Here is a 17396-nt window from a genome sequence, read left to right on the forward strand (position 1 = left end):
ATGGACAGACCCATGGCCCCAAGCATTCACTCTTCCTCTTGTCCTCCAAATTCTCAGGACTGCTGGATCATAATCTTAAGAGACTGCCTCTTCTTGGTGATGCTTTTCCCTAAGAGCTTAAAAGTAAAACACTGAATAAAAGCCAACAGCACACAGGGAGGCTCAAGAGTAGTTCTCTAGTCCCTGGAGCTTGACCCCTCCCTCTCTTTTTTTTTTATTAAAGGTTCTTATTTTGTTTTTGTTTTTGTTTTTGTTTTAAGATTTTATTTATTTATTTGACAGAGACAGACACAGCGAGAGAGGGAACACAAGCCGGGAAGAAGCAGGCAGAGGGAGAGGGAGAAGCAGGCTTCCCACTGAGCAGGGAGCCCGATGCGGGGCTCGATCCCAGGACCCTGAGATCATGACCTGAGCCGAAGGTAGGCGCTTAACAACTGAGCCACCCAGGCACCCTTATTATTACACATTTTAGAAATAAAGAAACTGGGACTCAGAGAGATGAATTTTCTCCAGGTCACACAACTAGTGTGTGTGTGTGTGTGTGTGTGTGTGTGTGCGCGCGCGCGTGTGCGTGTGTGTGTGTGCGTGTGCGGGCACGCGCCCGCGCATACATACACAGGGAAACAAAAATGAAATAATAGATTTAAGAATTTAGAAACCTGGGTGCCTGGGTGGCTCAGTTGGTTAAGCGACTGCCTTCGGCTCAGGTCATGATCTTGGAGTCCCAGGATCGAGTCCCGCATCGGGCTCCCTGCTCAGCAGGGAGTCTGCTTCTCCCTCTGACCCTCTTCCCTCTCGTGCTCTCTATCTCTCATTCTCTCTCTCTCAAATAAATAAATAAAATCTTTAAAAAAAAGAATTTAGAAACCCATAAAATGAGAGATATTACTAAATTCAGTTAAATCAAATGAAAAATGCTATAGACTTTTTAGAATAATGTGAATTTTTAAAAAGTCAAGAGAAAAAAAATGACCAATTAGCTTTAAAGGAGTTTTTTTTAAAAAAGGGGATTTAGAGGGGTGCCTGTGTGTCTCAGTCATTAAGCGTCTGCCTTCGGCTCAGGTCATGATCCCAGGGTCCTGGGATCGAGCCCCACATCGGGCTCCCTGCTCTGTGGGAAGCCTGCTTCTCCCTCTGACCCTCCCCCTGCTTGTGTTCCCTCTCTCGCTGTGTCTCTCTGTCAAATAAATAAATAAAATCTTTAAAAAGGGGGGGCATTTAGAAAAATTAGCTTTATAGACTAAAAATTATATATAATATTTGTCAAGTGGATTAATTTACAACAAGATGACCAAATTAGCCTAAACATTTATATCTTTCCTCCTATATGTTGTTAATCACTATACTTAATCAATTAATGGACATAGGTTATATAATCTAGATTTCAACAGACAATGGCACACAAGGATATATCAAGAGCTTACAAATAAAAATGAAATTATTAATGAATAGGGGATTAGTTTATGTAACACTAGATGTTCATGTATTTCTTGGTTTATAAATTTTCTGCAGATTAACATGATTTCACTCCCTCAATATACCACAAATTCCTGATTCAGTAAGACTGTAATTATATATAACCATTATGTATAACCAAAACAGAAAGTACTTCAAAATTATCTAAAGCTATCTTCTCCAATGTCATCCAAAATTATACAAGTCAGTTTCCTAGTACTTTCTCAAGAGTCTTAAATTCAAATACAGCATGAAAATGAGGGAAAACTCTAGATGGCATCTCTCATCTAAGACAGCAAAGACACTTCACCACATGAAGCCTCTTTCCAACATAACAACCAGAATGCAAATCTTTTTTATTTGGAAGCTTTACTGATGACTGACTTATACTTAAGAGGAACTAATGAAATTCCCTTTAGATATTTGAAGTAATGCAATAAGGTTTCCTTTTTGCTCCTTGCAAAAGGAGCATTTTTGTAAGGAAAAAATAGCTAAACTCACATTTTCCATTGTAATATCATTTGAGACATTCATCAGATTCACGCTTTTGTCAACGGCTACAATACCAACTGTCGAGTCTGGCTGTGTCACAGAGATCCTGAGAGAGACTTTCTCAGATGGTTCAGCATGAGCTTTACTCCAAAACAGCTTTATCTAAGAAAGGGATAAAACAGGACTGATTTATTTGACTTTTTAAAAAGCATTACTTACATGTCTCACCAACATCAGTTCAGTGACTCAAAATCTAGCAAAGATTCTACATTTGCCTTGACTCAGGGATCATTCTAAAACCATACATAAACCTTCTACAGAGAAAGAAATTTTTTTAAAAAATTTATTAACGGTGAGGGGGCGCCTGGGTGGCTCAGTTGGTTAAGCGACTGCCTTCGGCTCAGGTCATGATCCTGGAGTCCTGGGATCGAGTCCCACATCGGGCTCCCTGCTCAGCGGGGAGTCTGCTTCTCCCTCTGACCCTCTTCCCTCTCGTACTCTCTCTCATTCTCTCTCTCAAATAAATAAATAAAATCTTTAAAAAAAAAAATTTATTAACGGTGTTTACAAGTCATGGAACCTCCCACAGTGGCATAAATCTGATTTAGCCTTCATTGCTCTACCTCTCCTCTTCCCTTTCTCCAACCAACACCCCTCAGCCCCCAGCCAATGTTAAAGAGAAGGCAGCAGTGTTGTCTGGGACACGTGGGGAAGGCCAGGATCCTGGAGGAGGAACAGGGAAGAGGAAAGAAACCAGAGATGCTCACATGCTGGTAACCTGAACTTAGAAGTGAGTCAAGTGAGAGTTCCCCCGGGGACTCACAGAACTGCCTGGGCTGGAGGCAGGGGGATGTCTTTCCAAGGGAGGAGGTGAACAGACCAAACACTAGTTAGGCCCAATGCTCTGTGTCTCCATGACCACCTGAACATCCTCTGTTCATTACATTCATCAAAGCATGGTCCTAGCTAGTACTCCTTAAAGAGCCTCAATCATCTCAACACGGCGAAACTGAATGGCTTTGTCATGAGGCTCCTTCCTACTAGGAATGTTCATCTTGTCTAGCTCTATTTCAATAGGCCACTGATGCAGTGACTGTACCTCCTGACCAAGATAGCCTTCATGTTCCCCTCGGCTTGACTAAACATCAAACAGGCTTCTTCCTGATCATTAGCCCCCGATACTCCCTTTTCTTACAGCATTTATTTTAGAAAACTTGCAATTATAAATTCTTTCTCTGCCCCTTTGAAGTGTTAAGTCCCGGCCTCTCGACAGTTTTACAACCAGGACTGTCTTTCTCAAGGACCTGGGAGTCAATCCTTTGAAATGTAGTCACCAAAACGACAGAGTCCCTGATGGATCTTTCCATCTCTGTGGAGGACAGGAGCCTAACTTATACACTGCCAGTTAGCAAACAAAGATCGCCTAATCACATTGACCAATCTCCCCTTGGTGTCCTCCAGTACTTTTCCACAAGCTCATCCTCTGCTTAAAACTCTCCTGCCTTTTGTTTCAGTGAAGTTGAGTTCAATCTCTCTCCCCCTACTGCAATAGTCTTGAATAAAGACTTGCCTGTTTAACTTGTCCAGTGAAATTTTTTATAAAACTGTATCTAGTTTACTTTTAGTTTAAGTTTCTCCACCTATACCCAAAAGGAAGGGGAGGAGAGCAACATGTTCCAACCTTGCACTTCTCACTCTTTAATTCTATACCTCCAAGACCCCATGGCTTCAAGATGTATTTGCGTGTGGATGATTTCTAAACCTCCATCTCTTGTGCTTTCTACATCCTATCCATTTATTCCACAGTCATTATTGAACATCAAAAAGACTCACTAATTTTCTCTTGCTTAAATATAACCTCTTTTCAAATTTATAGTTTGTGAGTAATGTAATAAACATTATATAAAAAGTAAAGAAAGAGCTGTGCCTGGCTGGCTCAGTCAGTACAACATGCAACTCTTGATCTTGGGGTTGTAAGTTTGAGCCCCATGTTGGGTGTAGAGATTACTTTAAAAAAAAAGCAGAGAAATATATTTTTGCAAATATAGCTGAAACTATATTTCTTATCTTTCATATCTAAGAAATTTCTTGGAATTATGCTATTTATACACTCCGCTTCCTCAAAGCCAATAACCTCTTACATGGTTAACTTTAATACTTGGCCTCACTCTCAAAGATGTATGCCTCCTTATCTAAGCCTGACTCCTACTTTAAAATTCATCTTTGTCAATCCATGTTCTAAAAATAACAGAAGATAGCACTGTCTCTGAAAAGACTCTTTATAAAATGAAAAATAGAAGTTTGTATTCTATCTTGACAATCAGAATTAGTTAACCATCATCGACAAAATGCATAGATGACTACTGCAACTTCTCAAAATTTTAACAAATTAAGCAAACAGGAATGCTATCAAAGGAATGGCACCCTGCAAATCAATACTTTTAAACAATGATTATTTTGTTTAAAATGAACTGAGAAGGCAGCAACTTTCAGTGAGAACAATGGCTCATTTTATTATACGTGAGATGATTCAATTCCACCAGGCACTCTTGCCAGCTTACTTTTCAAAGTTGGGGTTCAAGGGGGTTTCCTAAACAAGCTATATGCCTTAAGCTATACAAATCCCTGGTGCCTTTGAAGACCAACCTCCACACAGATCTCCACATGCCAGGTAGCCAAGCTTACTGTAAATCTGTCCGGGGTGAGTTTCCAGGCTGATGAAATGGATAAACCAAACCTGGGCTCTGCTTCCACATATCCCTGCTGATGGCCTCCCTCCCTCCCACACCCTTCATTTCACTCTCACACCAAAATCAGCACCACACAAATTCTAGAATCGCCACTGGAATTCCATGCCAGAGCAATATCGACTCCATCATTTGAGAAATCCTGAAATAGCCTCATGGAATTAAGTTTAAGTCTTAAAGCCAAGAATCATAACTTACAAATAAGACCCACACTGCCCGGTAATTCCACATGTGAAAATACATATGTAGTAACAACATGAAGAGGTTTAACCATAGTTCTGGAAATGAATATAAATTTCTAACCAATTTCGTTTAGTGATACTTTTCTAAAGAAATACTAACATTTCTCAGACTTCACTAATGTGAAGTTTTCTTCTAACATCATTACCTTAAATCTTACCTTATTTTTAAAAACAAGCTGAACAGGAATCTTTAGAACATCATTTATAATTTCCCCATCATCTTCAATATAATACACAATAATACAGGCTTTTGGAGCCCAAGAATTTTCTGGTGTTAAAGAGAAGGTTGTTGAATTTTGCTTGCCTACAGCCACCAACTGTCCCCTGGATACTACCTGAAAAGAAGAGAAGAGTTTCATTTTATGCCAAAGCTAATAAGAATCTCAACTGCAGCTACAATCATAATAATGTCAACCATACACACAAATCGTTGACTTAAACCAACTTCAAAGCCTTTTTGAATGCAAGGAAACTTCCCTGACCAACACAGAAAGGATAAGCCAGGAAACAGAAAAGGATAAGATAAAGAAATACTGATTGAGACAACGGTACATTCACAGTCAAGAATCTATTTTTGAGCAGGAGGAATATAGAGCACCACTGGGGAGAGCCAGATGAGCAAAATTCAAGGCTCTGGGTAGCAAGTTTTATTTTTGTTTGTTTGTTTGTTTTTCTCATACTTCATAATTTTCTACAATAAATTTAGATGGATTATCTCATAGAAATTTAAATTTTAAACAGATTGCAAGATTTAATTATCCATCTTAAGTTGGAAATGCAAATACAGGTGAAGGAAGAAAAAAGAAATTTTGATTGCAATATAAAAAGGGCAGGCTGAAGGATATAAGACTGAATTTTAAAAATTAGTGAGTATAGACATAAGGTAGATATCATTCTCGATGATCCTATAAGAGATAATAAATTTAAATTCTATAAGAGATTACCATATAGCTTAACTCCTTCAATCGCCTGTTGCCACTAACCACCAACTCAAAAGGTGATCCCACCTAGGGAAAAAAAAAAAAACCTATTTAATAAACACATATGAATGGCGAAAGAGTACAATTATACTGTAACTGTAAGTGATTGTAAGCATTACCTTTATATTTTCATCTCTTGTCTTTAGCTGGATGTATGTCTTACTGGGAGACTTAAACATACCATGAACTGCCATGCTACTCACACTATTAAGAAAAGAAGCCTATAACAGAAGAAAAGGGAGCTATAAATTTTCATCTTCAGTAACACCCTGAGAAAGAATACTGTATTTTGAACAATTCCTGAGAAGCAAATTCACTTCTACTTTTTTTCTTGCCCAAAAAAAAAAAAAAAAAATGTTCCCCAGACATTGGATCTTCACTTTATAGCTTATATTATAAAGAAAGTGACAGCTTTAAAACACAGAAGAGGGTCTTCATCACCATAATCTAAGAGGAAAAAAGCATACTCCTAACTTATTTCAGAAATTAAAGTACATTATCAAGAAACACTATGACAGGAGAGAACAAAATGAGAAGGGACTCCTTTCCCTCTCTCCACAACACAGAGTTCATTTACAAGCAAGAAATCAGACCAACCTATGTATCTACCAGTAGTCAGAGTAACAAAGGACCAAACCTGTGGCAATGAAAAGAAAGATAGCAGGAATGGTTGGGGTGTCTCAGATAAGCCACTCTGAGAAAGAGCTCAGCAAAGGAGTATAGGTTTAAAAAAATATTTTCCTCTTTCCTTTCAGCTCCTGCCAAAATATACTTTCAAGTGATTGAAAACCAACCTAGTCTGGGAATCTGAGGAGCTTCTTCATCATATCTTCGGAGCACTATATTTTACTGTGTTCTTCAAAATGAATCTACAAGGAAGCATTTGGTCCACCCCTCAGCCACTGTTACAAAATTGCTTATAACGCTTTCCTCCATTTTTTTAAATAGAAACATGTGTTTACTTCCTACTTCCTGTGCACTTTGACCTCTAATGGTTTGAGTGCCTACCATGAGATTACAATTTCAATGATCTTGTTGTAGTAACATAATGATGAGAAACAGATGGTACCTTCAACTGTAGCTCACTGGAATCATCCAGGATTGGGAATTCAATCTTAAAGACTCCATTTTGGGGGAGGGTATAATTTATGATCTGGACAGCTTCTGTTTCCTGGTTTCTACTGTCCCATCTGCTCCAGTACTCAGAAGAATTTTTCTGTGTCACTGTTATAACCACATTATTTCTTCTTTCCTCAAAAGTCAGTCGATTGCCATCAGCACGGGCTACCTTTACCTAATTGTCAAAACACAACATTTTAAAAACAGATTAACAAGAAAAGCAAAGGTTTTAAGTTCAGTTGAATCCAGTTCCCATCTGTGCTATTCCAATGAAACTGAACTCTCAAAAACTACTGGCAGCACCCTAACTTCCAGATGAAGTAGTCTCTCTCTAGAAGGCTTCCAACACCACTGACCATTCCCTTCTTGACAGTTTGGCTTCTCTTGCTTTCCATGGCTCCACAAGAACCTTCTTTATTTCAGAGCCCTCTTTCTGCATCCTCACAGTGTCCTTTCAGGTTCCACCTTCCTCTCCCTAAACGTGGGAATTCGTCAAGGCTAAATTATCAGTTATCTGTGCTTCTCTTTTTCTCAAAGGTCTCAGCACTCCTACTGCTTTCCTCACCTTGCTCTGGAGCTCATACTCAACACCTCCAATTTCCACTTGCAGGAAATTTCTACTTAAATATCCCTGTCAACTCAAATTCAGTGCATCTATAACTGAGCAACCATCTTGCCTCTCCTATTTTTGCTAACACCACAATTCTGCCAGACTTCACATTTCTGTTTCCCCTCCCTCTTCCCACCTCCCAAATCCAATATATACCAAGTCTTGTACTTCTCTCTTGTGTCCTCTCCACTTGCACATCCCTGATGACCCCCCGCCCCCGAGCTTCCTCGCCACCTCACACCTGGGCTTCAGCCACCCTCCTACACACAGCCCCATCCCATCTCCCTGGAATACCACTTTCCCATACCCCTCCCACATTCATAAGGCTCCCAGGCTCTTCACTGCCTAGAGCATAAAGTTCAAAAACATGCATGTGTCATTTAGGATCCTTGACAATTCCCCACACGTTGCCTCCTGTTTTCTCTCTCACCACTCCCAGACACAAACTCCCTGCTACAATTGCACTGATCTAGGTGAATGCACCTGAACTTGCCAAGCAGGGCTCTTGCCTTGTCTCAGCTCATCTTGCTCCCCATCTCCCACCCCCACACCAAACATTCAAAATCCTACTGATCTTGGGCACCTGAGTGGCTCAGTTGGTTAAGCGTCCAACCCTTGGTTTTGGCTGAGGTCATGATCTCAGGGTCATGGGATCGAGCCCCAAGTCAGGCTCACACTCAGCATGGAGTCTGCTTGAGATTCTTTACCCTTCTTATTCCCTCCCCCTCTGCTCCACCCCTGGCTCACACTCACACTCTCTCGTTCTCTCTCTCTCTCTAAAATAAATAAATGAATAAAATCTTTGAAAAAATAAAATAATATCCTACTGCTCTTTTAATATATAGCTTAAATCTTCCCCTTCCATAAAGCATCCTTTAATGACCCTCATCCCTATCCCAAAGCCAACTCTTCCTCCCAGACTCTCATTTGGAAGTTACCATTTGCAGCCTCAAGGGTCTTTTTCTTACTTTTTCAAACTAAATTATATGATCATTGAAATCAGAAACTATCTAAAATTTCTCTTGATCCATTCAATAAAAAGTCATACCTCTTTCTTTAAACCAGAGGTCAGTGAACTATGGCAGGCAGGAAGGCCAAATCCAGTCTTTTTGTAAATAAAAGTTTTATTGGAACACAGCCACCCTGACTTGGTTACAAAGTAGTAAAGACTTCTTTCATGCTACAATGGCAGAGTTGGATAGATGTCACAAAGACCATATATCCCACAAAGCTAAAAATATTTACTATCTAGTCCTTTGTAGAAAAAGTTTGCCAACCCCTGCTTTAAATCACTACAGAAATGTATGCATGATATTGACCTTATCCTGCTTTAAGTCATACTTGTGTGTATGACTTGTCACCATCACAAAAACTCTGAATCCAAGGTAGGGACTGGGTTCTTCTTAGCTCTGTAAGCCCCACCCAGCACCCTGCCTTGTACATTGTCAAAATTCACTCATTAAGTGTTAACTCAAGAAAAAAAAAAGATTTGTTGATAATTTTTAATGCAACATCTTTGCTAGAACTAAAATTAGTCATTATTAAAATCAAACTGAAATTGAAATTTTTGACTAACACCTAATTCTTTCAAGAAATTTATAAAAGCTTCAATGTAGCAATCCAAATCTAACTTAAATTCCTTATTAAATAAATTTTGAGGAAAATAACTTTTGTTGGAGACCACCTTTTTAAGAAAACTTAGACAAAGGTCATCTGGGAACAATTCTACATACTTCATATATCTAAGGGGAGTAAGTAATCTATCTACTTTGGGCTTAATTTTTTTTTTTTTAAGATTTTATTTATTTGACAGAGAGAGAGACAGTGAGAGAGGGAACACCAGCAGGAGGAGTGGGAGAGGGGGAAGCAGGTCTCCCACCGAGTCGGAGCAGGGAGCCTGATGTGGGGCTCGATCCCAGGACCGAGGTCATGACCCGAGCCGAAGGCAGCGGCTTAACCAACTGAGCCACCCAGGCGCCCCTTAATTTTTTTTTTGAAAAGCCCTGAAAATATTATCTGCCATTCTGTTTCATTAAACTGAACTTGTTGCTTTAGATCATTAATAAACATGCCAACTTACAGTTGCTGTGAAGTTGAGAGATGGCTTCAAGACAGTAGCATAATCAAAAAATTCAATGATGTAATCATGTTGCTTGAAAAATACATTAGAACTTGCATTTCTTGAGATACCTGTTTTGGAAATTGCACCATTTAGAAACCAAATATTATACTTCACCAACAGCTTCTATTCACCAAATTTCTCTATCTAAGCTACTTCCCCAAGGAGTTAATGGGGGCACAGAAGCCTCATTCCCACACTGGCTTGGTCATAAAGAGAACCATACAGTTCTCTTACAGCCTCCATGAACCCCTTCTAAGCACCATTACTGCTATGCCCATCCACAAGATGGACACTGCAGATTAAGGCCACTGACTGGATCCTTTTTTGCTCTTTCGAGGTTTGGTGAAAGCTATGGATAGCAACAGAAAGATCCAAGCAATTAACCTTTATTTTATTATTGAAAAAGAAAACTGTCCATGAGCAGACAAGAGCTCAGAAGATGTTAAATGATCTAAAAAAAAAAAAAAAAAACAGAAGGTGGTTAGTCAGCTGAAAAGGTAGGACTTTCCATGTAGTTTCCAGGTTGAAAAGAAAGCAGAAATGTAGGAAATTACAAATACCTATTCCATGTGGTTGAAGCACAGACTGTGGTAGAAAAAGGTATGTCCCCCAAAAATTTAAAATTAAAATTAAAAGAAAGAAAAGAAGTTTCCCCTTCATAATGAAAACACTCTGCAACTGACACTAATTAACAGTCATGACAAATTCAGAATTAAGTAGCATCTTTAAAAAAGCTCCCAAACGAACGTGCTAGTTATAATAAGAAAGGAAAGAGAGGACCACCACATAAATAGCTTTACCTTCACTTCAAAGTCTACAAACCTGTAAGTGATTCTGTCACTGTGGCTAAAATTTCTACCGGCCCAGGGGAAGACAGATACATGTGTTCAGAAAGCCCTTCTGAAAAATCCATTACTTTTTTCATCTCTTCATCATTAAAAGAGAAGTTTGCAGATCCATTTATCTGTTTTGTTTAAAATAATTCAATTTTATTCTTCACTTTAGCAATTCAAATTTTAGAAATAAAATTCAAACTAAGTCACAAAAATATGATGGCTCTGGAGTATAAATGAGTAGATTCTCATTTGTCCAATTCTAGAAAACTCTTGATTTTTCTTACACTCAATTCTTTGTTAATTCAGTATGAAATCTTATTTCCAATAAAAGTATACTTACAGTGTTTCCCCATTAGAAGTTATAAGATCTCTGTAAAAGTTACCTTAAAATTTTTTGTAATATTTTTCTTCATGCCCCAAAAGGATAAAGGTAAAAATGTAAGTGTTACATCTCCTTTCACTGGCTTCCCATATGTGTACCTGAAAAATGATATATTTTTTTCCATTTTCAACTTGATATTATCAAAATAGCACATGAAAATATTACTTTCAAAAAAAAAAAGAAAATACTACTTTCTACTAAAATACTGAAATACTACTTTCAATAGCATACACTGGCAATCCAACCTAAAAGATTTATATTTTTAAAAATACTCTCACTGCAAATTTTTAAAACTAATCTCAGCTAGGAATATCATTAATAAATGATGATCCTTGAAATTAAGTCTCCAAAATGAGAAGACTTTTAATTACAATACTTCAAAACAGTTCATAATACATATTTTACCTCTAACCATTTTAGACACTCCAGAGAAAATCATAATTGCAAGTGCAGTTTCCTGTCCAAAGATTTTTTTTTTAAGTTACAAAAATGTTTTATTCCTAGAAATCTAGACTGGCCCTTTAACAGCATGCCCAGGACACTTTGCAGCTTTTGAACATTTTTAAATGGTAGTTGAAATTGCAATCGCCAAGACCCACTGTTGCATGTTCCAGTATTAACCATAAGGGTTTATTAGACAATACACTGGGGTGCCAAGTGTGCTCATGGCTATCAAAACTTGGATTTGTGCAGAAAAATGTAAAAGAAGAGTAATTTTTTTATCCATAGTACCAAAATTATCTTCTTGAGTCAAATCTCCTCTCTGCTGCTTTACATTCTATGTATTAATTTTATCCTCTCTCCTGATGGGAAAATCTCTTCATGTGAAAAAGAGAGGCAATCTTTGGTAAACCATTTTACTGCCAAAAAGCCTTTTTTAAATGTGTTTCCTGGGTTCCTTCCATTTCTATTGTGTAATAAATGCTCAGCCAAATATGGAAGTCAATTTTGCTTTGCACTCTATAAATCTAACAGTAAACTCCTGTTTCCTGAATCCATTAGTTGAACACAGAAAGAGCCGCTCATCTGGATCAACTCAATTCAAACGCCAATGATAAAATATAGTACATTCCAAATTAAGGAGAATAAAACAAATATATTTTCAAATGTTTTGCCTTCCAAATGAAAATAGTAAAGTTAGTGGAAACCCTGGTCAGCAACTTCAGCACCAAATTCATTCATTCAAAAGAGAGTCCTCGAAACTCAACAGTTCTTGTATCTTGTTAAAGATTAAATAAATGCATAAGGATACCAGAACATTATATTTTAAGAGTTCTATCACATGATAGTACAGGGGGCTTGAAAATCCAGACATAATTTAATGTATTCTCAGACACAAATATTTTTTATTTTTGTCTAAATGTGAAACAGATTTAGCTTTCTTTGCCTCAAGCTGATTATAATAATTATGAAACAAGGATACTGACAATTATTGTCCTAAATAAATCTGGAAGCATGTGGAATAAACTAATGATTCAGAAAATAATAGTTTGACAAATTTTTTTTATTTTTCATTATGTTCAGTTAGCCAACATATGTACATCATAAGTTTTTGTTGTAGTGTTCAATGATTCACTAGTTATGAATAACATTTTAAAAAGCAAATCTAGCATATTCTAGGGTAGTACCGTTAACAAAACAAGGATTTTTTTAAATAGTCATAGCACAAAATGTTTACAAAATGATACCTAAAAAACTGAACCTGCCAGTATAATTCATGTTTCTCCCACCTTTTTTTTCCATGTCATTTCCAAGATACAAATGTCTCAATTCATCAAATATTTAAATAAACCTTAGCCTAAAGAATATTTGTTTAGATTTTACTGTCTGCAGAATATAGAGAAATAACTAGATGTGTGCTATGTTATTTTCTTTACAATCCTCTAGAACCCTCTGTGGTTAGTGGAAAAAGAGTCTATTATTTTAATGAGGTGGGAATAGTGAGCAGATGTTCAAGTCAAAGCCAATAAACAAATGCAGATTTTTATTCATCTCAGTTAAAGATTTCAAAACCAAAAAGAGACTGTTAACCTTCTTCTCTGGGAAATTTCCAGCAATGCTCTTCACCTTAACTATGCCTTGATGGGACAGATGGCTACTAGCAAAAGAAAAGCCCAAACCGTTTATTATCCACTCTTGGATCATCATCCTCATCAACATCTCTATCTTTTCTGGGACACAGTATTTATAGAATAGGTCTATGCCAATTTTTATATGCTGATAAAAGACTCTGCTGGTCAAAAGATTTCCTTAATCTGTTACAAAGCTGTAAAGTATATCCTCAATGTGAATGTAAGCCAGCCCCCCACAATCATGTAAGACAATTCCTTGCAATAATCTCTTAATATGTATCTCCTACTGACTCTACTTCTCCTGTGGAACCTTGACTGACACAGGTCCTGAGGAAAATGATGCAAGTACAATGTGGTGAATGCTAAAGAAATACCAGGGGCCATCACAATGGTCATGTTGTTCTCAGCCATTAGGACTTCAAAGAGGCTCAACAAATGAGAATCCAGATGAAACTATGAGGGTTCTTTTTTTTTTAATCTAATTGGCTTTATTAAGCAATCCGTGAATGGGCAGCATCCCATCTAGCAAGTAAAGAGATGCTCCTATAAGAGTTCTTACTGGGCTAGCAGGGAGGAGGGTACCAGGGGATCCACAACCCCCCAAAGTTGTATATAAAACTTTCTGAAGAGTTACCAGAGTTTAAGAATCACTGTTTTAACTGACTGTAGTGAATCCCTGGCACAGCCCCGAAAACCAAAAACCAGAAGCAAAGAAGGTATCCATACTCAACCTAATCCAAGAGGACACTAATGGTTTGTGTGGATTTGCACTCACTGTTTTATAAACTCTAGTCAAAGAACTCAAAATAAAACCCAGACAGAATCCTTAGCCTTCAGCTCAGATCAAGGGCAGGATAATAATTATGTAAAATGCAGGCATTTATGTGTTTTCTAAACCATAAATCCATCCACAGTACCCAAATTCATATTGGAAGCCACCTCTTAGTTGAACACAGGCAGAAAACTAACTTGGTATATAAACTGTAGACACATTTTTGCCTTTGTGTTGCAGGGGTTTTACATGTTTTTTTTATTTGTTTGTTTGTTTGTGGGGTTTTTTGCCAAATAAAATCTGAAGCAGGAGTCTTCACAATGTTTTGTCTGTGGGCTGCTTCCATCAGGAGACTCACTGCCCATCACTTGCTACTACCACAAATCCTCACCAAGAGAGGAATATGGCAATGAGAAAGCAGTGAGAGGGAGGCCAGTGTTTATCAGCTATTATAAATGAATGTTGAAACTAAATAAATTTCAGGAACCAAAGCGCGGCTATTCACACATCCAAACTGAAAGCTACATAAGATCAGGCCTGGAATAACTCCAGCCTACACTTTTTTGAGAACTGGTAGTCTGGGACTCTGAGGATGCTTTTTGCCTCCGCAAAATGAAACGCTATGCTGGTCGAGCCAGTGGATCAAAATCATGAGAGCCATGATACATCTATCATACATGTGGGCTGGAATCTCTCTTTCTATATCCACTGAAATGACAAGGAGGGCGAACTCCTTACTTGTTTGCTAACTGCAATAAGATAACCAAATTCCTCCAAGATTCGACCTCCATTATGGACAGAAAAAAAATTAAGTTTGAAGAAGAGGTAAGTAGCCTCGATCCATGTCAGCTGAATGAGGGATAAAGATACAACTTTTTTTTTTTAAATCTGGAACAATCTATAATGTAAAGCCCCTGACTAGTATCAGAAAGATACTCATCTGTGGGAAATATTTCAGGATTGGATCAGCTTGGAAGCAGGCAGGTGGATACAAAGACCTGTACAGACATGTTCCGTGCTTAATTATTTATTACAGATACTTGTTTCCTGCACATTGGGGTATTTTAATAAGCAGAACATGGTGCTAATATTCTGGAGTATATAATGAGCTCTTTGTCAGTTTTATAACAGTAGATAGCCATAAAAAAATGATACTTACTTTGCTACGACAGTACCATTTAAGCTCATAGAATTCAAAGAACAATATAATGGTGTCTGCAAAGTAACTTCAAATTTGGGCAATACTGGAAAAGAGAAGCAAGGGTAAATATCTTAAAGAATCTACTTTACTATCATTTTTAGCTTATCAAAATAAAGACTACATTGTTCTAAAGAAGTCGACAATTGGTACTATTTGAACTTAGAGTCCTTAGAATCCAAAGACACATTAACACACAGATGAAAAGCACTTCATTTCACCCAAAATGAGAAGCCCTTACGAGGCTGATGACTAGACAGTGACAGTAGGGACTCGTTACTATGGACACGTGTGTCAATGGAAGCTTCTCATCGGTCGAACCTGTATTGTATCCAGAACCCTGAGTTAAGGCATCTGAATGGTGGGAGACCAGGCATCATCCATTCATTAATGCTCTCTTACTGCTTGTTAAAATACTTCCATGTCACGTGGTAAACAGTTGCTTCTAGAGCAGCCCTTTCCCTAGGACTATTCTCCAGCATGGTTACTAAAAGCTAGGGCCCCAAGACTCTCCCTCTGCATGGTACCATATATGTAGTCATACAGAATCCTTATTCTTCAAGACAATCAAAGGTGAATCTGGTGACAGTCAAATGTAATGGACTGCTATGAAGGGAAAGTTGTGTAGTAGGATTTCTGAGTTAATCACTAAGATATGGCTACAAAGTAATGATGCTTTTCTTGAGTGACAGTGATTCCTGAAGGCAATCCCAAAGTTAAAAACCCCTACTTTGGTCAGCTTTATATAATTAAGATGTGAAATACTTTATAAATATGAACACTATTTGATATAAAGCATACCACCAGAGTAAAAAAAAAAAAAAATTGTATCCTTCTGGTCTATAGAAATTTTTTTTCTCAAACTTCACTAGCTAAAGAAATAGATCAGTCTCATTACAAAGCATCTCACCATTCAAGTAACACAAGAGAAGTATCAAAAAGGCCAATGGGTCAACAGTACAGATTAGACCTCCAGCTCCAAACCAGGCCAAGGGCCCTTTGTATGTCAAGATAGCCCTAGACAAATCTAGGACTGGAGGGCCAAAAAAGCCACATGATCCACTCAGAGGTGAAATTTCCTTAGAACAAAGAATTCAAATGTCCCCTCCTCAAACATCATAGGTTGGCAATCAATTCCCCACCTCCACCATATCCAATTCAACAACATGTAACCACCCAGCACCACCACCATGTGAAATGAAAATAGCCTATAAAAACCTTGGCCACCTCTGATTTCTTCTTCTAGATCAGGGCTGTCCAAAAGAAATAAAATGTGAGCCACGTGTAATTTTAAATTTCTAGTAGCCACATTTAAAAAGTAAAAAGAAGCATGTGAAATTAAATTTTGTAATACTTTATTTGATGCCATATACCTAAAATATTATCATTTCAACGTGTACTCAATATAAAAAATTACTACTAATGAGCTATTTTTCTTTCTTTTTTTAATTTTACTAAGTCTTCGGAATCTGATCATTTACCCACTTAGAGCACATCTCCATTTGGATTAGCCACACTTCAAGCGCTCAATAGCTACATGCGGTAAGTGACCCCCAATTTGAACAACACAGTTCCAGATCAGGGGTCAGTAAATGATAACCAGCATGCGCTAAGAATAGTTTTAACATTTTTAATTCACTGGGGGGAAAAAATCAAAAGAAGAATATTTTATGACATTTGAAAATTATAGGAAACTTTCATTTCTGTGCCTATAAATAAAATTTCACTGGATCACAGCCACATTCACTTACATACTGTCGATGGCTGCTTCCTACCACAGTAGCAAAGCTGAGTAGTTAGGACAGAGACATATGGCCCACAGAGCCTAAAACATTACTATCTGACCATCTCTAGGAAAAAAATTTTGCTGATCCCTGTTCTAGTGGATCATGAGACGTAGAAGTGATGGTGCTGTATGAGATATGTGGACCCTGAGCCACTAAGATGTAAACAAACTACCTTCCAGAACTTCTGTTGCCTGAATGAGACACAGTGTCAAAAAGTGACACAAATCAAATGAAAAAGCTCATGCATAACCTCAAAAGAGCCATCCAAATTAAAGCTAATAGTCAGATCCTATACTAATAGAGGAGACCCTATTCTTGGCTTTCCTTCCTCTCCATCCACCAACAAAATAGTTGGGCCCTGATGTTTCTATCTGTGTGTGTCTAACTGTTATATAAATGTGACGCCTGCAAGAAGAGGATTTGCCCGAGTCAAACAGACTGTCTTTACCAAAGCCAACCAAATGAAAAATATGGGAAATAACTGTTATGTTGAAAAACATTACAAAAATTAAAATATGTTAACATCACAACAAAGAAAAACAAGAAAATTATGCATAAGAGAGACCACATCATGGGACTCTA

General features: G+C 37.8%; 1 protein-coding gene across 3 annotated transcripts in view; it reads right to left on the bottom strand.

The window, feature by feature from the left end:
• The window catches only part of CD109 (CD109 molecule), a 128172-nt gene that overhangs the window by 52558 nt on the left and 58218 nt on the right, over positions 1 to 17396 (bottom strand). For all 3 annotated transcript variants that reach the window (XR_003521615.2, XM_027603213.2, XM_027603211.2), the window contains exons 7-15: positions 14989 to 15073; positions 10987 to 11083; positions 10590 to 10731; positions 9726 to 9835; positions 6986 to 7210; positions 6036 to 6137; positions 5881 to 5943; positions 5095 to 5271; positions 1957 to 2109 (exon numbers count right to left, since the gene is read on the bottom strand). Coding sequence is in view for 2 of the 3 variants with exons in the window: in XM_027603213.2 (XP_027459014.1) it covers positions 1957 to 2109; positions 5095 to 5271; positions 5881 to 5943; positions 6036 to 6137; positions 6986 to 7210; positions 9726 to 9835; positions 10590 to 10731; positions 10987 to 11083; positions 14989 to 15073 (1154 nt within the window). In the remaining variant the exon portion in view is untranslated. The remainder of the gene's footprint in view (positions 1 to 1956; positions 2110 to 5094; positions 5272 to 5880; positions 5944 to 6035; positions 6138 to 6985; positions 7211 to 9725; positions 9836 to 10589; positions 10732 to 10986; positions 11084 to 14988; positions 15074 to 17396) is intronic.

This window comes from Zalophus californianus, chromosome 7 (genome assembly GCF_009762305.2).
Source record: "Zalophus californianus isolate mZalCal1 chromosome 7, mZalCal1.pri.v2, whole genome shotgun sequence".
Taxonomy (NCBI): domain Eukaryota; kingdom Metazoa; phylum Chordata; class Mammalia; order Carnivora; family Otariidae; genus Zalophus; species Zalophus californianus.